This window comes from Neurospora tetrasperma (assembly GCF_000213175.1).
Source record: "Neurospora tetrasperma FGSC 2508 unplaced genomic scaffold NEUTE1scaffold_5, whole genome shotgun sequence".
Classification (NCBI taxonomy): domain Eukaryota; kingdom Fungi; phylum Ascomycota; class Sordariomycetes; order Sordariales; family Sordariaceae; genus Neurospora; species Neurospora tetrasperma.
In genome coordinates this window covers 3,357,179-3,375,253 of record NW_009799103.1, presented here as the reverse complement: position 1 = coordinate 3,375,253, position 18,075 = coordinate 3,357,179, and the positions used below count along the sequence as shown (strand labels likewise).

The 18,075-nt window shown below is 51.5% G+C and overlaps 7 protein-coding genes across 7 annotated transcripts; 3 read left to right on the top strand and 4 right to left on the bottom strand.

The window, feature by feature from the left end:
* Positions 1-1,211: 1,211 nt before the first annotated feature.
* On the top strand, positions 1,212-2,912 carry NEUTE1DRAFT_131497 (uncharacterized protein; the record flags this gene model as incomplete). Its single annotated transcript, XM_009855327.1, has 1 exon — positions 1,212-2,912. The coding sequence occupies one exon, from the start codon at positions 1,212-1,214 to the stop codon at positions 2,910-2,912; it is 1,701 nt and encodes a 566-aa protein (XP_009853629.1).
* Positions 2,913-3,415: 503 nt separating this feature from the next.
* NEUTE1DRAFT_47420 (uncharacterized protein) lies at positions 3,416-5,179 on the bottom strand (the record flags this gene model as incomplete). The annotated part of the gene is made up of 4 exons (XM_009854482.1): positions 3,416-3,923; positions 4,155-4,552; positions 4,638-4,644; positions 4,737-5,179. The coding sequence occupies 4 exons, from the start codon at positions 5,177-5,179 to the stop codon at positions 3,416-3,418; spliced, it is 1,356 nt and encodes a 451-aa protein (XP_009852784.1).
* A 602-nt stretch (positions 5,180-5,781) lies between these two features.
* Positions 5,782-7,200, bottom strand: NEUTE1DRAFT_103253 (uncharacterized protein; the record flags this gene model as incomplete). The annotated part of the gene is made up of 3 exons (XM_009855326.1): positions 5,782-5,803; positions 5,939-6,934; positions 6,998-7,200. The coding sequence occupies 3 exons, from the start codon at positions 7,198-7,200 to the stop codon at positions 5,782-5,784; spliced, it is 1,221 nt and encodes a 406-aa protein (XP_009853628.1).
* Positions 7,201-8,033: 833 nt separating this feature from the next.
* On the bottom strand, positions 8,034-8,623 carry NEUTE1DRAFT_112328 (uncharacterized protein; the record flags this gene model as incomplete). Its single annotated transcript, XM_009855325.1, has 3 exons — positions 8,034-8,343; positions 8,445-8,472; positions 8,527-8,623. 3 exons carry the CDS (start codon positions 8,621-8,623, stop codon positions 8,034-8,036), a joined length of 435 nt encoding a protein of 144 aa, XP_009853627.1.
* A 535-nt stretch (positions 8,624-9,158) lies between these two features.
* On the top strand, positions 9,159-11,709 carry NEUTE1DRAFT_47480 (uncharacterized protein; the record flags this gene model as incomplete). The annotated part of the gene is made up of 5 exons (XM_009854483.1): positions 9,159-9,579; positions 9,653-10,099; positions 10,173-10,579; positions 10,703-10,759; positions 11,059-11,709. The coding sequence occupies 5 exons, from the start codon at positions 9,159-9,161 to the stop codon at positions 11,707-11,709; spliced, it is 1,983 nt and encodes a 660-aa protein (XP_009852785.1).
* Positions 11,710-12,345: 636 nt separating this feature from the next.
* NEUTE1DRAFT_47630 (uncharacterized protein) lies at positions 12,346-13,806 on the bottom strand (the record flags this gene model as incomplete). Its single annotated transcript, XM_009854494.1, has 2 exons — positions 12,346-12,753; positions 12,829-13,806. 2 exons carry the CDS (start codon positions 13,804-13,806, stop codon positions 12,346-12,348), a joined length of 1,386 nt encoding a protein of 461 aa, XP_009852796.1.
* A 3,211-nt stretch (positions 13,807-17,017) lies between these two features.
* NEUTE1DRAFT_124186 (uncharacterized protein) lies at positions 17,018-18,005 on the top strand (the record flags this gene model as incomplete). Its single annotated transcript, XM_009855324.1, has 2 exons — positions 17,018-17,346; positions 17,453-18,005. 2 exons carry the CDS (start codon positions 17,018-17,020, stop codon positions 17,880-17,882), a joined length of 759 nt encoding a protein of 252 aa, XP_009853626.1.
* Between the last annotated feature and the right edge of the window lie 70 nt (positions 18,006-18,075).

Genomic DNA, 18,075 nt, shown 5'->3' with positions numbered 1-18,075 from the left:
CCCAAACACATACATCCGCATACCTGCCTTCATATTATACCACCTTCTCCCAGAATCTTCAATCTCAACTTCGCACTTGCATCACACACCCTTTTGACCTGTCACCACGTGCGATCCCGGGGATTCTCTTGCATGGCATGATGTTGTTTGGGGCAATCAGAAAAGAAAAGAAAAGAAAAGTCCCCGCGCGCACGCAGATGTGTTTGGACAACAATACTAAGCTCTCGGAAGCGAACAATGCTAAGACGCCTCCTGGCCTCATATTCCCAACTTGAGCTTCCTCAATTGAATTGACCTCCCCATCCCGCCCCGTTTACACCTGCAATGAGGAGGAGGATTTCCACCCCAACTGAGAGAAAGACAGACAATAAGAGACCGATACAACTACATCCCGTTTCTTTATATTATCATCTTAACGTCTCACTCACATTCCCACAATTAGCCAGCCAGACCCGTGCTACCTATTATCTCCTCCCCTCCCACCAACCACTGCCGTGCACTCACCCACTCACCCACTCACTTTATTTCTTCCGCCGCCGGGCACAACAATATGATGTACCTACCGGTTCCTTATTATGATGCCTCCAACCGTTCGTGGTGATGCTAGAGAATAGGAAGTCAAACACTTTGGTCGAGAATGGGCAATCGTGCTACTCCTTCTTCTTCTTTCTTCTTCTTCTGTTGTAAGAAGGGTACCCGCGACTACAACCACAAAACCACAACTCGCAAAAAAGGGGAAATTGGACTTGTCCTCCACCAGACCCAGTCCAATATACCGTCGTCGTCGTTATCGTAAGCTTGTCTTACTGAACTTTTCTTTTCCCTCATCAACCAAAGTAGTAATCAACTCTAATCTGGCGTCAACGATACGATACTGTGGTGAAGGATCGTCACTCATTTAACAAACATCGTCGGCACTTTCACCTGGAGAATTAACCAACACCTTCTTCTTTTCATTGGGCTTTCTGGTTCTTGATCAGCTTCTTACCTACTCACCTACCCATACAAAGCTCGCTTGACTCGAGCACCACCAGCAAGGGTCTGTCTGTCCGTCTCCCTCCCCTTGGTCTGTTGGGGTGTAGATACGGTATGTCCAGAGTCAAGGCCGACGATCCAAGTCCCCAAACTGACTGAACCTTTCCCAGCTCTCAATCCCTTCCACACATCAAACCCACAGCACCCACCCATTCATTGGGTCACCCATCAACACCATGGCCTCCTCTTCGTCCCCTCCCGCCGACATCTTCAGCGGCATAACCCAATCCCTCAACTCCACCCACGCCACTCTCACCCTCCCCATCCCCCCCGCCGACCGCGACCACCTCGAGAACCAAGTTCTCTTTTTGTTCGACAATCACGGCCAACTCCTCAATGTCACCACCACCTACATCGACGCCTTCAACGACATGTTGCTTTCCACCACCATCAACTACGCCACCCAAATCGGCGCCACCTTCATCATGCTCGCCATCATGCTGCTCATGACGCCCCGCCGCCGCTTCAAGCGTTTACCCACCATCATCAGCCTCCTGGCACTTTGCATCAACCTGATCCGCGTCGTCCTGCTGGCGCTTTTCTTCCCTTCGCACTGGACCGATTTCTACGTCTTGTACTCGGGCGACTGGCAGTTCGTGCCCCCCGGCGACATGCAAATCAGCGTGGCGGCCACGGTGCTCAGCATCCCCGTTACGGCCCTGCTGCTGTCGGCGCTCATGGTGCAAGCGTGGAGCATGATGCAGCTGTGGACACCGCTCTGGCGGGCCTTGGTCGTTTTGGTCTCGGGTCTGCTTTCGCTGGCAACCGTGGCGATGTCCTTTGCCAACTGCATTTTTCAAGCCAAGGATATCTTGTATGCGGACCCGCTGCCTTCGTATTGGGTGCGGAAGCTGTACTTGGCGTTGACGACGGGGTCGATTTCGTGGTTTACGTTTTTGTTCATGATTCGCTTGGTCATGCACATGTGGACCAACAGGAGTATCTTGCCGAGTATGAAGGGACTCAAGGCCATGGACGTCTTGATTATTACTAACTCCATTTTGATGCTGATCCCGGTCTTGTTTGCCGGGCTGGAGTTCTTGGACTCGGCCAGTGGGTTTGAGAGCGGTTCGCTTACCCAGACGAGCGTGGTCATTGTCTTGCCGCTTGGCACGCTTGTTGCGCAACGGATTGCTACGAGGGGATACATGCCTGACTCTTTGGAGGCTTCTTCTGGACCTAATGGAAGTTTACCGCTTAGCAATTTGAGTTTTGCTGGTGGTGGTGGTGGTGGTGGTGGTGGCCACAAAGACACAGAAAACGGAGGAGGAATCATCCCTCCCACCAACAACACAGCAACCGACTTTTCCTCCTCCATCGCCTGCAGCGGCATCAGCTGCCTCCCAAAGGTAAAGCGCATGACGGCCAGCTCGGCATCTTCAAGTCAACGACCCCTTTTGACAATGACCAATTCAACCATAGCCAGCAATGACTCGTCGGGTTTCCCGAGTCCAAGCATCCATAACACCACGACGGCGACGCAGTACCAGTACTCTATGGGAATGAACATGCCCAACTTCCCACCTGTTCCTTTTCCTGGCTACCACAGTCGTAACACGGGCGTTACTTCTCACATTGTCAGCGACGGACGACACCAAGGCATGAACCGACATCCGAGCGTCGACCACTTTGATCGCGAGCTGGCGAGGATAGATGATGAAGACGATATGGATAACGACGATGGTTATCCCTTTGCGTCATCCGAGAAAGCAGTTATGCATGGTGATGAAGATGATGATGTAGAAAGGGGAAGGAGGAGAGCTCTGCCTCCACCGCTTGGGGGAGTAAGAGTTGAAAGAACGATTGAGACTAGAAGCGAGGAGAGGATGCCGTCGCCTAATCCGTTGGGAGTCACGAAGCCGAGATCTTTTGAGTAGGGCTGGGATCCGGCGGTGCTCATGTCCATGGTGATTGGTGGTGCTGGATTTGGTGAGAGGGTGGGTGGGGGAGGTCAGGAGAGGGAGGAATGAGAAGACAAAGACGGAAGTGGTAATGAAGCTTTAAGCTGAGACTGAGGTGAAGCACGAGAGAAGAGAGATGATGAGCAATGGAGTGATACCCTAATATGCAGTGAGCCTTGGAGATGGTGAGATTCTTTTGGTTGTATTACTAGACAAGGTAGGATGGTGGGTGTACATAGGTGATTGTTACCTTACCTAAGGGGTTCATCTGGTTTAGCTTGGCGGCATGGTTTGCAAGACCCTTTCCTCGCAAATGGAATATGATGCGTTTTGGCACCCATGCTTCATTGTTTTGTTGTCTTTCAATAGATTTGGGTTGGTCCCGCCCTCCCACCACATAAGCGTGATAAGTTCGCATCGTCATATACAATCTTCAGTTACCCCGCGGTAAATGGTTCCAGTTTCGTACGTTACTTTCTTCAACACCACGTCCGCAGGCACAGCTCTATACCATCGAGGAGTTTGTAGACAATACGTGTCTCTTTCCCGCTTCTGAACTCCTTAACCTCTCTGCGCTCGGACTCTAGCTTAGGACCCACCAGGTCTGGTTGTGAGGCAATTGTCATAAGTGTTCGCAAGTTGACTTCCTTGCCGAACGCTAACTTTCTCACTCGGCAAGAAAGATCGGTGGAAACAACTAGAAGGATTCGTCTTTGAGACGGCCTATTAGGATGCAGAGGATATAGATCGAGGTTTAGGACGGCAGCTGCAATGGTGGTGTCTGGGGCGTATTGGACCCTCTTAAGGATAATCTTGTCCCAAGGATGTGCAGCGCCTGACAACACGCGAGACGGGGGGGAAGGCCGAGTGAGGTGGTACGACCACCAATCTGAGTTGTTTAAGTTCGCTTCCCCGGGACAGATGTGGAATGGTGCACCAGATTTTGAGTTATCTGGACAGCTATCACGCAGAAGCGTAAAGTACATGCTACACAGTGGTTGGCAGGGATACATCAGCTCCAGGCGTAAAGTGCTTTCCTCCTTCTTTGTTGCCAGCGGATGCCCGAAGTCGAATACCATGGACCACTCGAAGTAGCCGACAGAATCCCATAAACGACGATAACGATCTTCGTTGCGGATGCAGATACTCATTCTCTCTGCTTTCGCGGAGAAGGAAACGGGGACCTTGCAAGGAAGACAGAATGGGCTTTGTACGTACTCGTCATCGTGGCCTGCTGACGCCACATCTATGACGGATAAGCGGATCGACGGGACTGCAACTAGGTAGGATCCTCCCGTTTTCACCTTGGGACTGCAGGCTAGCAGACCATAGACGATGTGATGATGCGACTCGTCTTTGAATATTGGCAGACTGATTTCCAGTCCACGCTGACTCATGGCAAAAGCTGGTCTCTTGTGTCCCGGTATGCCGCAAGGCTCAAGGCTTCCTGCGAACCTGAAATCTCGTGGTGAGGTTGCAAGGAGGGATCTTGGCCGGCCACCAGCATTATGGCCGCTAATATCTCTGGAAAGTTGGCTTCCAACCAGTAGTCCACCTCTGGGACCAGTGGTTACATCAGTATAAGCACAGTTTGGATAGTGAGGATATTCGAGAAGCTTTGGGCGTGTCTGGACGGAGAAGGGGCGATTATAATCCCGATAGTATCGTTCACAGCGGCGACAGCGACATGGGAAAGGAAACTCGGAGACTGGGGCTCCAAGAAACGGCTTGTTGTAGCCCCAGGCTAGCAGAGTGCAGTCATCGGTAGACTTCATAATCTCTTGTTGTAGCCGAGCAAACGCCTTTCTTCCCTCGCCGTACAGCATTGGCATATGTATATCGAACAAGCCGAGCAAGCAGTATGCTTGATCCTCGACTCTTGTTGTCTGCCTGCCGGCGGCCCACGACATCTTGGTTGCAACGCTGGTGTCTCTAAGGACGGCCTCAAGGTCCCAACTTTCGAAAGGATCCCGCTCGATGCCTAGAAGAAACCTGACATCGATACCAGTAGCTTTCGAGATGTGTCTCGCCCACTTGGAACGCGAGCCCAGTTCTATCCAGTTGACATCGAAGAAGAGCAACTTGTCGGGCGCCAGAAGCTCCTGCAGGGTCCAACCTCGGGTGAACCATCGGCAGGATGATGGGACGTGACTCTGCAGCTCTTGGTCGGAGACGAAGTCGGATTTGTCCACATCAGACAGGAGGGCTAAGCACACAGTCGACTTGCGGTACCATCGGAACATGGAGTTGATGGCTTCTTGCAGCTCTGCGCTGTTGGTCTTGTCAATGCAGCAACTGTCGATCCAGATGTAGGCATAGCCTTCTTGGCGTGCCTTTCGGCAGGCGTCTTGGACTTTTTTCCAATGTTTGCTTGGGGGATTGCTGCTTGTCAGGATTGGCCTCGCATTCGACTGTAGCATATTCTGGAGGGTGACCTCGTCGCCGTCCCAGGTATGGGATAGAATGGCGTATTCAGGAACAGCATCTTCGTGGAATTCGTGGAAGGTAAACTCTCGAGTGGAAAGCAGGCGCATGATGTACGAAGATGATGTTGGCAATAGATACCTAGATATGGAGGTTAGGTACGCAAGAGTTTATGAAGAGTGAAGAGCGAAGACTCCAAAAGAAAGATCATTGAAGGGTTTGCAATGAATGCGGCCGGGGTGAATAGTGTTCCGTCAGGCATCCATCAGGCTGAGTGAGGTGGTGCATTGGGGTACGTAGGTACCTAAGTAGCATCAATTACATCCCCCCCCCTCCCCATTTGCTCTCACTTCGTCTCGATTGTTCCTGCCGCATGGAGCTAGTTGTTGAGGTGCCGGATACGTTACCTTACTTACCTATCTTACCTATCTGGACAACTCTGCCTGCCGAACGTAATACCAACTGTCCGCAGTCTTCACCAACTGCATTCGGCAATCTCTGACACCTGATTTGACACAACGAGCGGCCCAATACAATCCGAGAACCAGTTCGTTACAAAACGGCGTTATCACACATACACATAACAAAATGGCCCTTCCACCACACTCATCAACTCTCTTAACTTCCTCCCTGGCCCCGCCGCATACCCAAAATCCACCACATCATCCAACGTTGTCTCGCCGCTCGCGGGAATATTCAAGAAGGTCCTCGTCCCCGCCACCGCCGTCGTCTCGCCATACACCCTCTTTTTCACATCCACCATCTGCCACATCCACCACACCCGATCAATCATGGCATGGTGCAGATAAAACGCCGGATCGCCCGGGGACGTGCTCACATCACGACCCGGGTCTCCTCCCAGCGAGTAATGTCCTCCGCCGTGCACGCCGATGTCGCCTGACCCTGGGATGCCTTGCATGATCATCTGGAAATTGGCGATCGTCTCTTGGGAAAGGACATGTCGGATGGAAGAAGCGTTGGCGAAGCGCTGGTTCACAGCATCGCTTAGGTCGCGGCGCAGACACCGTGGATTGTAGGCGAATGGACCAGCCGAATTCGATTGCTGCGGTCCCCCGCCAGGGACGTCGAGGGCAATGGGGCCGAGGTTGACGCTCATATTGGCGAACGGGCCCGAGGTGACACAGCCGCCACCGGTGCCGGCGGGCAAGTATACAGGCGGCAGTTTGCTACCCTCGATACCGCCTAGGACAATGTCTCCCTGGTTTGGAATGTAGACACCGTTGCCGGACATGGAGGTCGCGCTGCCGTCGAAGATGGGAGAGGCGGAGAGGCCAGTCTCGGCGGTCTTGGCCCAGTCCCAGTAGGGCTGGGTCCCGCGATATCCACATTCTTCGCGCAGGGCTTGCTCGTACAGCGAGATGAAGTAACGGTGCAGGCCGAGGAAGTTGCCAGTGTAGTGGGCGGTTTGGGTTTGGTTGATGTGGGTGACGATAAAGTCATCGAAGCGCGACCTGGCGCCAGGGGCTAGTGACGCGGGATATCGGGAGGGTTTGGCCTGCAGACATTGGACGGCTTGAATGTACTCGAGCCTCTCTACTTTGGTGAGTGCTCCCCTGGACTGATGTTAACGATGGGACATTCTGAGTTACAGCTCTGTAGGTGCTCGTGGGGCTTACCATTCTTTTCTGATCTTGATCTTTTCTGGTGTGCACTGCCCTCCCTTGGCCGCTTTTAGGGTCTTTTGGAGAGCGGAGAGGGCGAGAACTTCTAGCTCTGCTTTTGCTTTCGCAATGACTGGGTCTCGCGTGCTCGAACTCGGGAGTCCTATGCATGTGCTAGCAGCCTGGAGAACCAGGAGCGATAGAGTTGAGAACCTCATCTTGGAAGCTCGCAAGAATGGGCAAAGAAAGAAACTGGTGTATCGATCATCTTCAGACAAGATCGCGGGAGAAAAGCTGATATATATGACAGTCAAGCCATCCTCAGGGTCCAACCACCTGGTAGGTACGACGATACTCCACGGTGCCGAGACACTACGATGCACATCACGTACAGTGTACACAAATCAAAAAGGGCCTTTGACAACAAATGGAAACTAAATAATGACACCTTCAATCTAAGCGACTTGCAACCTTGTGAGTGATGTAAACATGGGATATACCCACACATAGGCCTTCGGCACGTAGTTATAGTTAACGGTAAGAACTTTGCAGCGATAGATGTCGGGCTCATTGGCCTGATAATTGGATGGCAACCCAGCACTTGGGCTGTCTTGAGCCGGTTTCCAGATTGCCGGCGTCGCTACCAGGACCAACTTTCGATGGGAATGGTAGCAATGGAAACGATGTCAGCTTCATAAACGTATGCTTATATTGTGTAGTAATTGTATCACCATGAAGAACATTGTGATTGGAACGCTGCGGCTAATAACTTTATCCCAGCTCATGTAACATGAAAAGGTCTCCGAATGGTCTGGACCTGGATCCATGGGTAGCGAGTGTCCAGTCAAAACAGTGTAACAACGAGGCCAATACCACCTTCTTCTTCTTCTTCTTCTTCTTCTTCTTCTTCTTCTTCTTCTTCCTCCTCCTCCTCCTGGCGCTTCATCACCACTACTTACTGTAGAGGGTACTGTACCTTCCGTAAGGATTAGAACCTCCCACATTTTCTTGGATCTGGTTTCCGCAGCTTTTCATTTGGTCCCAGGAAAGATCAAACCCATATGATATTTTCTTGGTGAGTTTGCCGAGGACTGCTCTTCGTTGGGGAAGATGGCAGTGGAGGTGCTTTCCATCCATCTTCTTCCAAGGCAACATCGTCCCCCACCATTTTGAAATGCTTGTTCCTCGCTTCTGCCACTGCAGTGACAGTCCACTCGTCCAAACAAGTTTCTTTTCGCTTTCGCTTCAACCTGTTCTTCACATGTCCCCGCAGCACCTTGTTGCGCCTCTTTTTCCTCATCTTGATAGGTGGCTTCGCTCTCGGACCAGTTTCCGAATGCGTGCCATCAGCTAGCTGGCACCTGGCATCAAGTCAGAAGATGATTTCACCTTCGCGTCATAAACCGAAGACCCGGATTTTGGTGCAGAATGCGTGAAAGTGAAATGCAGGTGAGTAACGCACATTGTGACTTTCATCCTGGTTTTGGATTCTTGGGTGTAGCAGCAACTTAGATGGAGCGCTAACTGATCCCCAGCAAACATACCTGCGGTTCCGTTACCAAAGTATCCTAGTGCAGTGGGGAATGGCCAACCCGAGACGCCGGATGGCACGCAGCAGCACGGCAGCACCGCATCGGCCATGTTCCAAGTCTCCCGGTCGGTCCCACAACGGCTCGGAATGGCGCCGGCCCCGAGTACCTGGTCCGTACAATGATATACACCACACCCGCTCGAACTACCCGGCCTTCACTTCGATGGTAAACTTGGCCTTGACCACCTCGAGATCGCACTCAATCTGGTGCCCGTGGCCATTGCTTTTTGGTATCTCGGGCCATACTCTCCCGTCTTGAGAGGCTCACCAACGGGCAGTGTTATTGAACGACTGTGATGCTTCCAGTCAGTCAGGTGTATCTCTATGGCACGATGGTACCTAAGCCACCTTGTGGACATCACTCATTATGCAGGATATAGGAACTGTCCACACCTTGGCCAAGGTAAACAACAGTATTCATGCTATGCCATGCGTTAAAAGCCCCAGAGTTGGATATGGACAACGAACACACATCCCATACATAAAAGGTGGTTTTCAGGACCTTCCGTCCTTATCTCTTCCTCCCCTGAACACAACTTACTCTCTCTCTTGTCCAACAAATACACATGCCCCCATTTGGACACCATGATTCTCTTCAAGCGCCCTCCCGATGAGAAGGGATCCGTTTGGTTCTCGGTTCTGATCGGCGTCTTCGTGGCCTTTGGTGGTCTTCTTTTTGGCTATGACACCGGCACCATCAGCGGCGTCATTGCCATGAAATACTGGAACGAGCGTTTCTCCACGGGCTACATCGATGCTGATGGGAAGCCGGCCATTAGCCCGTCGCAATCTTCCCTTATTGTCTCTATCCTTTCGGCTGGCACCTTTTTCGGTGCTTTGGCTTCTCCCTTGCTGGCGGATAAGATTGGTCGGCGATGGGGTATCATCATATCCTCTTGGGTATTCAACTTTGGCGTATCCATGCAAGTAATTTCTGTCGCCATTCCTCTGTTTGTGGCCGGGAGATTCTTTGCCGGCCTTGGAGTTGGCTTGCTTTCGGCTCTTGGTGAGTGATGCACTTTTTTTTTCCCTTTCGATAAAGTCATGGCCGTGGTATGCTAACTCCGCTCACTTCATAGTCCCGCTCTATCAATCCGAGACCGCTCCCAAATGGATCCGTGGAATGATCGTGGGCGTATATCAACTTGCAATCACCATCGGCGTCCTTTTCGCCGCCATTGTCAATAATGGCACTCATAAACGGGAGGACACCGGCTCGTACAGAATTCCCATTGCTCTCCAGTGGCTCTTCTCGCTCACTCTCATCATCGGCATGCACTTCCTTCCCGAGACTCCCAGGTATTGCATCAAGCGAGGTGATATGACCCGTGCCACCCGGGCCCTGGCCAGAATCCGCTGCCTGTCGCCCAATGATCCCGCCATCCTTGCGGAGATGGAAGAGATCCGTGCAAACTACCAATATGAATTGTCACTCGGTAACAGCAGCTACCTGGACTGCTTCCGCACGGGCATGTTGAAGAGGATGCTCACAGGCATGGTACTTCAAATCCTGCAGCAACTTACCGGTTCGTCTAATCATCTCCCCTGTTTTCTTTGCTGTTCCACCATGACCGTTTTCTAACTCCAAGAACTATACAGGCGTCAACTTCATTTTCTACTACGGTACTCAATTCTTCGAGAACTCCGGCATCTCGAGTTCCTTCTTGATTAGTATGATCCTAGCCACAGTCAACGTTCTCTCGACGGTCCCCGCTGTCTTCATGTTCGACAAGTTTGGTCGCCGCCCTTTACTCTTGTGGGGTGGTGTAGCCATGCACATATGCCACTTTATCGTCGCTACACTCGGTACATCGACAACGAGTCAGACTGCCTCCGGGGTAATTATCGTGCTCAACGTTGCTGCTCAAAAAGCATCAATTACTTTTGTGTGCTTGTTCATTGCCTTCTTCGCCGCAACATGGGGTCCCTTGGCGTGGGTGGTAACTGCTGAGTTGTACCCACTGAAGCACCGGTCGCAAATGTTGAGCATTAGCACAGCTACAAACGTGAGTTGTTCTTCCCAATGTCGTCATTTCGAGATCAGAGCGGTTCGCATGTGATTTAAAAGCCCTCCTCAGAACCCCAAATTACTTTTCTTCTTTTCTGCTTCTCTCTCAACCACACATCAGAAACATGTTCCTTCATTTTCAACTCCGGATTCTGTCTACTGCCATGACATTCTGGAGGTAAGGTGGAGGATAGAAGAGAACTTTTCAAGCCTTTACCCTCTACCTTTGTTCCTCTCTGTCGATGAGTAGAGCAATCCGTGCTTTGGGACATTTCCACACCCTTTGCAAAGCCCTTACTATCTGGAGGTTATGGCGCTTGCCGTTGGCTTGTCAGCGTACCGTTATGTGTTGCGATATTAGTGTCACTCCAAACAAGCTGATGACCTGAAACAATGCACTGCTCCGGGTGCATATTCGTACCTCGAGGATTTGCGCGTTATCAGACTCAAATCGCTAACCTTCTGACCCAACAACAGTGGTTAGTAAACTGGGCCATCGCCTACTCGACTCCTTACCTCGTCAACTATGGTCCCGGGTACGCAAACCTCCAGTCAAAGATCTTCTTCGTCTGGGGTACAGCCTGCATGCTCTGCGTCGGCTTTGTCTACTTTTACATCTATGAGACAAAGGGTCTATCTCTAGAGGAGATCGACGAAATGTACCAGACGCCAGGTCTCAAGGCTAAGGACAGCAGCAAGTGGCGGCCGAGCGTCCATTTCCGAGAAACCCTGCTCACGGAGATCACATACCACAAGGCTACTGGTGGAAGTCCTGCTCAGGCCGAGGCTGCTCCAGTAGCTGAGACCGCGGAGAGAGCTGAGCGTGAGGCTGTTCCTACCCTTCCTAATCCTACTACAGCTCCCATGATTGGGCCTCCTCCTCCTGAAAGTGACGATGTCCTGAAGGCGCTACAAGACGCCGTCCTTCGTCCTGCAGGAGCTTTCACCCACCCTGCTACGCTGAACCCGGCCTGGAATTCCCATTCTCCCTTGTCCGCACAAACTGCGCTGTCGAATCTTCCGTCCTCCTCTCTTGCTTCCAACAAGTCTGCCCCGTCCCTGGGCACGACTCCCAACGAAGTAGGAACTAGTCCATCCCACCCAGCGCGAAGAAGCTTCGGGCGTTGAATGTCCGCGGCGACAGAATGACTTCCCACGCTCTCGCTATACATTTCATCAGTGGGGTGACAAAGCCCCAGCACGATCTAGTGCCGGTGTGGAAAAGCACCGCGACGGCTTAGTGGGAGTGCCTTGATATCGGACGTCGTCAGGCAGATTTGAAGCAACTAATCTGTTTGATCTTCCGTGTCCGGGGAAGTCGTTTCGAGGACTCGCAGGTGATGAGGCATGGGATGAGGAGAAAGCATAGTCATTGGTTCAAGAACTGGGCAATGGCTTCGATTGTAAGGATTCATCGCCGGTTATGAGATGTAGCTGTAATACGTGGGTTTCAAAAGAGAATTGGCCCAGATAGAGAATGGTGTAGGATGCTGCATCGACCGGGACACACGAGAGCGGTGCTTAACGTTAGTTTACTTCTTATGGTGGGAAGGGATGTCGAGGACTTCTCATTCTTGTTAATGGTCAAGAGAGGTGGATTTCGATTTATTTTTGTGGTATTTTTCGCATTGGAAAAAAATATATGTTTCGTTCAACGTTATTAGAAACTAAATTCTTCGTGTACTTCAATGCCATGCCAACCACCGTCACGGTACGGTCAATTCCTCTGTAGGTTTGGCCATAACAGCTCTGCCCTCCCGAGACTCACCCTGAGCTCGTATCAGTCACTTGCAGAAAAGGATGCCTCAAGATCTCCTCAAGGGACATCCTCTGGTCAGGAAACCACCGAAAAACCCCCCGCAAGAGATCCAGAAACATGTCCGCCTTCTCCTTTGACAGTTCGCTCTGCATCACCACCAGATGAAGCGGGCTCTTTGCTTTCTTATGCTTCTTCCTCCACTTCTTGAGCGCACTATACCTAAGAAATCCAACATGCGCCGGATTGGACGGAAACATGGTCTTCTTCCCTTGTTCATCCCGCTCCTTCCATGCATTTCGATACGGTACGGGGATGGGGCCCAGAAAGTATTCCATCTCAGCCAGCACGTCGGTTTCGAGGCACCCGTCAACCGATTCCCGGCTGTCTGGGAAGGCAGTATGTCCCGAGCAGATCTTGACCATAGAGCAGCCCAACGCCCATATGTCACTTTGCACGCTCATGTGCCCGTGACCGTGACGTAGGCGTACGATGCACTCTGGCGCTTTATAGTGGACGGGAATCAGCGAGTGACGCGGCTCCCATGCGTGATGCCAGGCTGAGCCCATGTCGATCACGGTCGCGCGAGGGACCTGTCCATGTCCTATAAAGCCTATATCCAAGTTTTTGCGCGCCAGGATTTCTTTGAGGGCGTAGACGTCGCATTTGGCTGGGAAAACAAGGTGATCTGGTTCTTTAAAAGGCTCGGGATTTTCAAGTTCGACTGCCTCCGGCTGCCCGCCATACACCTGCATGATCTCGTCTTGACTCTGCAGCTTATCCAAGTGAGGTAGGTAATACAGGATATTGGCCGGCCTGAAATCCCCGTGGGCGATGCCCACCATGTTATGCAGCTTCTGAAGAGCCAGCGCAATCTGTCGACAGGCAAACAGGCTGCTGCTGGTCTGACCGTTCCCGTTCCCGTTCCCGTCATCCTGAGAGCACAAGGTACCCTCCTCCTCGTTCGAAAGACCAAGAACTTGTCTATTATCCACCCTTGGTCCAAGCAGAGGGAGCACCGAGCAAGTATAGGTCGTCTTGCCACCGGGCCCCCCCACTCTGATGGGGAACCGTTCGTACGGAATGGCAACCTGATACTCGGTTAGCGCTTTTTCGGGGCTGATACCGGCACGCTTGAACTCCTTGGACACGCGAAGGTCGGTGTCGGCTGTGCCTTGGCGGTGCATCTTGATGGCTTTCCAGCGTGACGGAGCGTTGGCGGGGGGCTGGGTGTCTTGGACGAGCCAGACGGTGCCGTAGGTTCCGTGCCCGAGCTTGTTGAGGACATGAAAGATGCGGTCGGCTTTCTTGGCTCCGATTTCCGTGTTGATTTCTACGGGAAATAGTTGTCCGGATGAGTATAAGTCACGGTCTTCTGTGCGGCCGCGTCTGCGAGCTTCGTCTTTGGTAAGCAAAACCACCGGGATGTTTTGGGAGGGGTTTCCTTCGTCTTCGCGAGCAGTGGACATTGCAACATGTGTACCTAATGAGGTGTGGTGATGGCAGAGTAGGTGGTAGTTTTACTGTAAGCCAGCCGACGATACGCAGAGCAGGATGCTAATAGGAGTAAGTACATGACAGGCCTTCGTAATTATTGTAGGCTCAGAGTGGTGCCTTAAATCAAACTCCAACAATGGTTTAAACAGACCCATGGCTCCCTCCCCCCTACCATAAGGTGTTCGCGATACTGCACGGCCTGGTGGTTTCTCATAGCAGCGATGTCAGTCCAGCACATGGTGAACCCTTCTGCGTCCCGCTTGAGGCTCTCGTCTGCCTGTCGCCTTCTCTCAGGATTTTGCCTTTCGACGAAATCCAATACAGGTAGCACAAAAGTGCTGCTTGCTGCCTTGGACCTGTGATCATTCATTCACTCACGCAAGCATCACAGGTTTTGTTGATAATTCCCCCTTTTGTCTCGTGACTCCCTTTATCACCGCAACAATGACTACGAAAAAATGAAGGAAAACAAACAACGGAAAAAAATGGAAGATGCACAGTAGCAATAGATTGGTAAAAGGAGAAAAAGAGAAAAAAAAAGAGGTTTTTGGTGATCATCGTGCGACGTGGGCCTGATTCGAACAGACGCTCCCGAAGGAACAAGATTTCTAGTCTTGCGCATTAGACCACTCTGCCACCACGCCATGGGTTGTTGTTAGCACTATATCAGCTATAGTGCATTTATAAAGCCAATATATCCAGCACTACTCTTGATCTGGTTTTGCGAAAAGAAGACAGTCATTACGGAACGGTTCGAAAGTGAATCAATATGGCCGGAAACTCAACAATATTGTAAAGATGTCAAATCTTATTTCTGTGATGGTGATTGAGAAGAAGTCCGTCCGTCGGTCGAGGAACATGCGCTTGTGAGGTGGGTGGGTTGCGCACTGAAGGGGAAGAATCCACCAGTTAAAGCCCATCCATGCTTTCTTTCTCTTCCTTCCAATTTTCTACACCAGGTAGGTACCTCTAGTCTTCCATTCAGCTTCCATTTTTCCTTCGAATACGCGGAGAAGAACAGTGGATGCGAGTACGAACCGAACTTTCTCCGCCGTTTCATCTCGTTTATAGTTTCAGTTACTTTCTGCCCAGAGTTCCCAGAGTCCCAGAACCACGTAACCCCGAACCTTGGAAAAGGCGTGGCATTGTATGTAACCGTGAGTGAGCAGCGGTGAGATCTTGGTTAGCTACCCTCTTTTGTTGCCATACATACAGTAATGTGCCCTGTAAATGCAAGTGGGGCGTGCAGCCGATTTCCTTGCATTTATTGGGTCCTAGCATTTATTGGTATGGGAGCAGGAGGCTTGTGACTGCTAGTAACCGCCCTGATAAGGGGTTCTGATAGTTGGTGACAGCCCCGATATGGGTAACAAGGGTACTACAACCCCCTATAAACTACCCTCTTAGCTGCAAATTTATATGGCGGGCCGGCTGGTGGCTAGCACTTAGCAGCTAGCAGGCATACCATACTAAAATAATTCGTGCACAGAAATTCCCAGCAATTATTGGGTCTTAGCATTTATTGGGTCTAGCATTTACAGGGCACATTACTGTACCTAGTTCCCGGGCTCCTTCGACATACCGAACGTATCGTAACCTTTGGACATACTTCCGGCCTTTTTTCCCCCCTCATTCTACGAAATACATGCATATCCATGTTCGATATTGTCTGAGCTCTAAGACCAGGGGGTTGGTTGCTCCAGAGTTTCACCACAAAATCCCACCAACCCGGTGCGGAGGGCTCGCTGCCAAGACGTTGCAATTGCTGCCTTCTCCTTTTCGACGTCAATGCGGCTTGACCCCAGAACCACCCCAAGCGAACTGCAAACCGCGAAAGGAAAGGTGCAGTCGGTGCAGGACAACAGCGCCGATACCCCATGACAGCATCAGATCATATATATCAAGATCCTAATCATCAGAGGGGACATGTATAGTATAGGTAGGGCCTACCGAGGGGAGGATACATATCCGCAATCCACCTTTCCTAGGATCGGTTTCTATGGGGTTGATGGTGGAGGATCGTAAGGCCATCTACTAGACATAGTCTAGCGCTTTCGTGATTATTTTCATGCTTCAAGCGGTTCTCACATCGGGGGGCGACTCAAAATGTAGGTATTTTGTTGATTTCATTGCGCGCGATGTTGAGTCTCAGGGCTTCATGTTTTGACCAAAAGATGGAGAAGGGGCGAAAGCGAGTCCAAGGGGAACGGAACGAAAGCCAAGCAATCCGGAAACACCGTAAAATAAAGCCAAGACAAGACTACACCACAACTTGGTGTAAACTTTGCAAGAAAAGGCAAATGAAGGGAATCTGGGGTGCATGCATGCATACGTACGCAAGCTACTAACCGTGTTTAGACTTTTGGCCTTTTTGCTCTTTTGGGATGGTTCGCACCTTGTCATTCCGTGGTGTCCTGATGCAGAAAGCAAAATGCGGATCAGTGATTGCATGTTTCGTTCCTCCCTCATGGCTGACATGCCATGTATCTTTTGTTTCTAGGTACATTGTGACTTACTCGTCGGCTAGATGGATTCACTTCCCCAGCCAGCTAACCGACTCTCCTCGTTCTTCTAGGGAAGCGAGTTCATCTAACCGACGTGTAGAGCGATCAGTTTAGACCTTTGTGTTTATAATGGAGTAAAAACTGAAGTACTGCACTAGCGTGATCATTTTCCCTTTCTACACTATGTACTTTCGATGCCAGGGACCAGGTACCATCAGGCGGTTGCGGATACCAGCACACAGCTCCAAACCCCCAGACAGGATCAAGTTTCGAAACAAACAACCCTGATCACCTTTTCTGGGATTGGTGGAAGGGCGTGAAACCGCCGAGTAATCGAACGGACGAACGTGTGGATCAACGGGGGGCCTACTTCGGGAACGCATCGGAAGACGGACAGACAACATGGAGTATGCATACCCCAGCGATTACATACGACGTCAAACACACCGACACTTGGACAAAATCGAAAGGGATCCTCGACATGGGGTGGGTAAGGGATGCGAATACGCAGTTGAATGTTGATATTTGGACCAGACCAGACCGGTATATAAAGGATAGGACATATCATCTTCCATCGACGATATCAAACCAGTCAAGCTCAACCTCATCTCACCATCTTGACAACCAACCAACCGGGCGGCCACCAACAACCACAACCAACCAGAAACATATTCACACAATGTCTCTCAACATGAAATCCCTCTCCCTCCTCGCCGTGGCCTCCCTCGCCTCCGCAGGCGCCACCAACACCAACCTGCAAACCACCTTCCCCACCCCCTCCGGCACCACCGCCCTCCCCGCCGTCAAGACCATCGCGGCCGGCGGCAGCTTCGACGGCGGCATGTACCAATGGGACCGCTGGCCCTCAACCTGCAACCAACAGTCCGAGGGCGGCGACAAGGACGCCGTGTTCATTCTGGAAGACGGCGCCACGCTGAGCAACGTGGTGATTGGTCCCAACAACGGCGAGGGCGTGCATTGTATGGGGAGATGTACTTTGAACAACATGTAAGTTCTTTCCTTCCCATTCCTTCCCATTATCTCCCCCTCTCTCTTTCTCTTTCCTTCCACCCATCATACCACATCATACTAACACTTCTACCAAAAAAACCAGCTGGTGGACAGACGTCTGCGAAGACGCCGCCACATTCAAGCAATCCTCCGGTACTTCCTACGTCAACGGCGGCGGCGCGCGTCACGCGAGCGACAAGGTCCTGCAGCACAACGGCGGCGGCACCGTAGCCGTCAAGAATTTCTATGCTACCGACATTGGCAAGCTGTACCGCTCGTGCGGCAACTGCAAGACGCAGCACCAGCGATCGTCGACGTTCACCAATGTCTATGTCGAGGGCGCCAAGGTGGTGGCGGGCGTGAATGCCAACTATGGCGATAAGACGACCATCAAGAACTCGTGCATCAAGGACTCGAGCGTCTGCTGGCTGTATAAGGGAACCAGCAACAACAGCGAGGAGCCCAAGAAGATTGGTAGCGGACCGAGCGGAACTGCTTGTGCTGTTGCGGCGCTTAAGACTTCTGGGTGCTAAGAGGGGGGTGATGAAGGCTGGAAGCTGGATGTCAATGATTTAGTGTCATGAACGGGGAAGACGAATGTTGGTGGCAGGATAATTCTCTTCTTTTTAGAGACCGGCAGGTCTCAGTTTTAAACGCTGTGCACATGTTAAATCGCTTTGCGATGGAGATGGACAGCACCTTGTAAATAATTCTTTCGTACTGAGT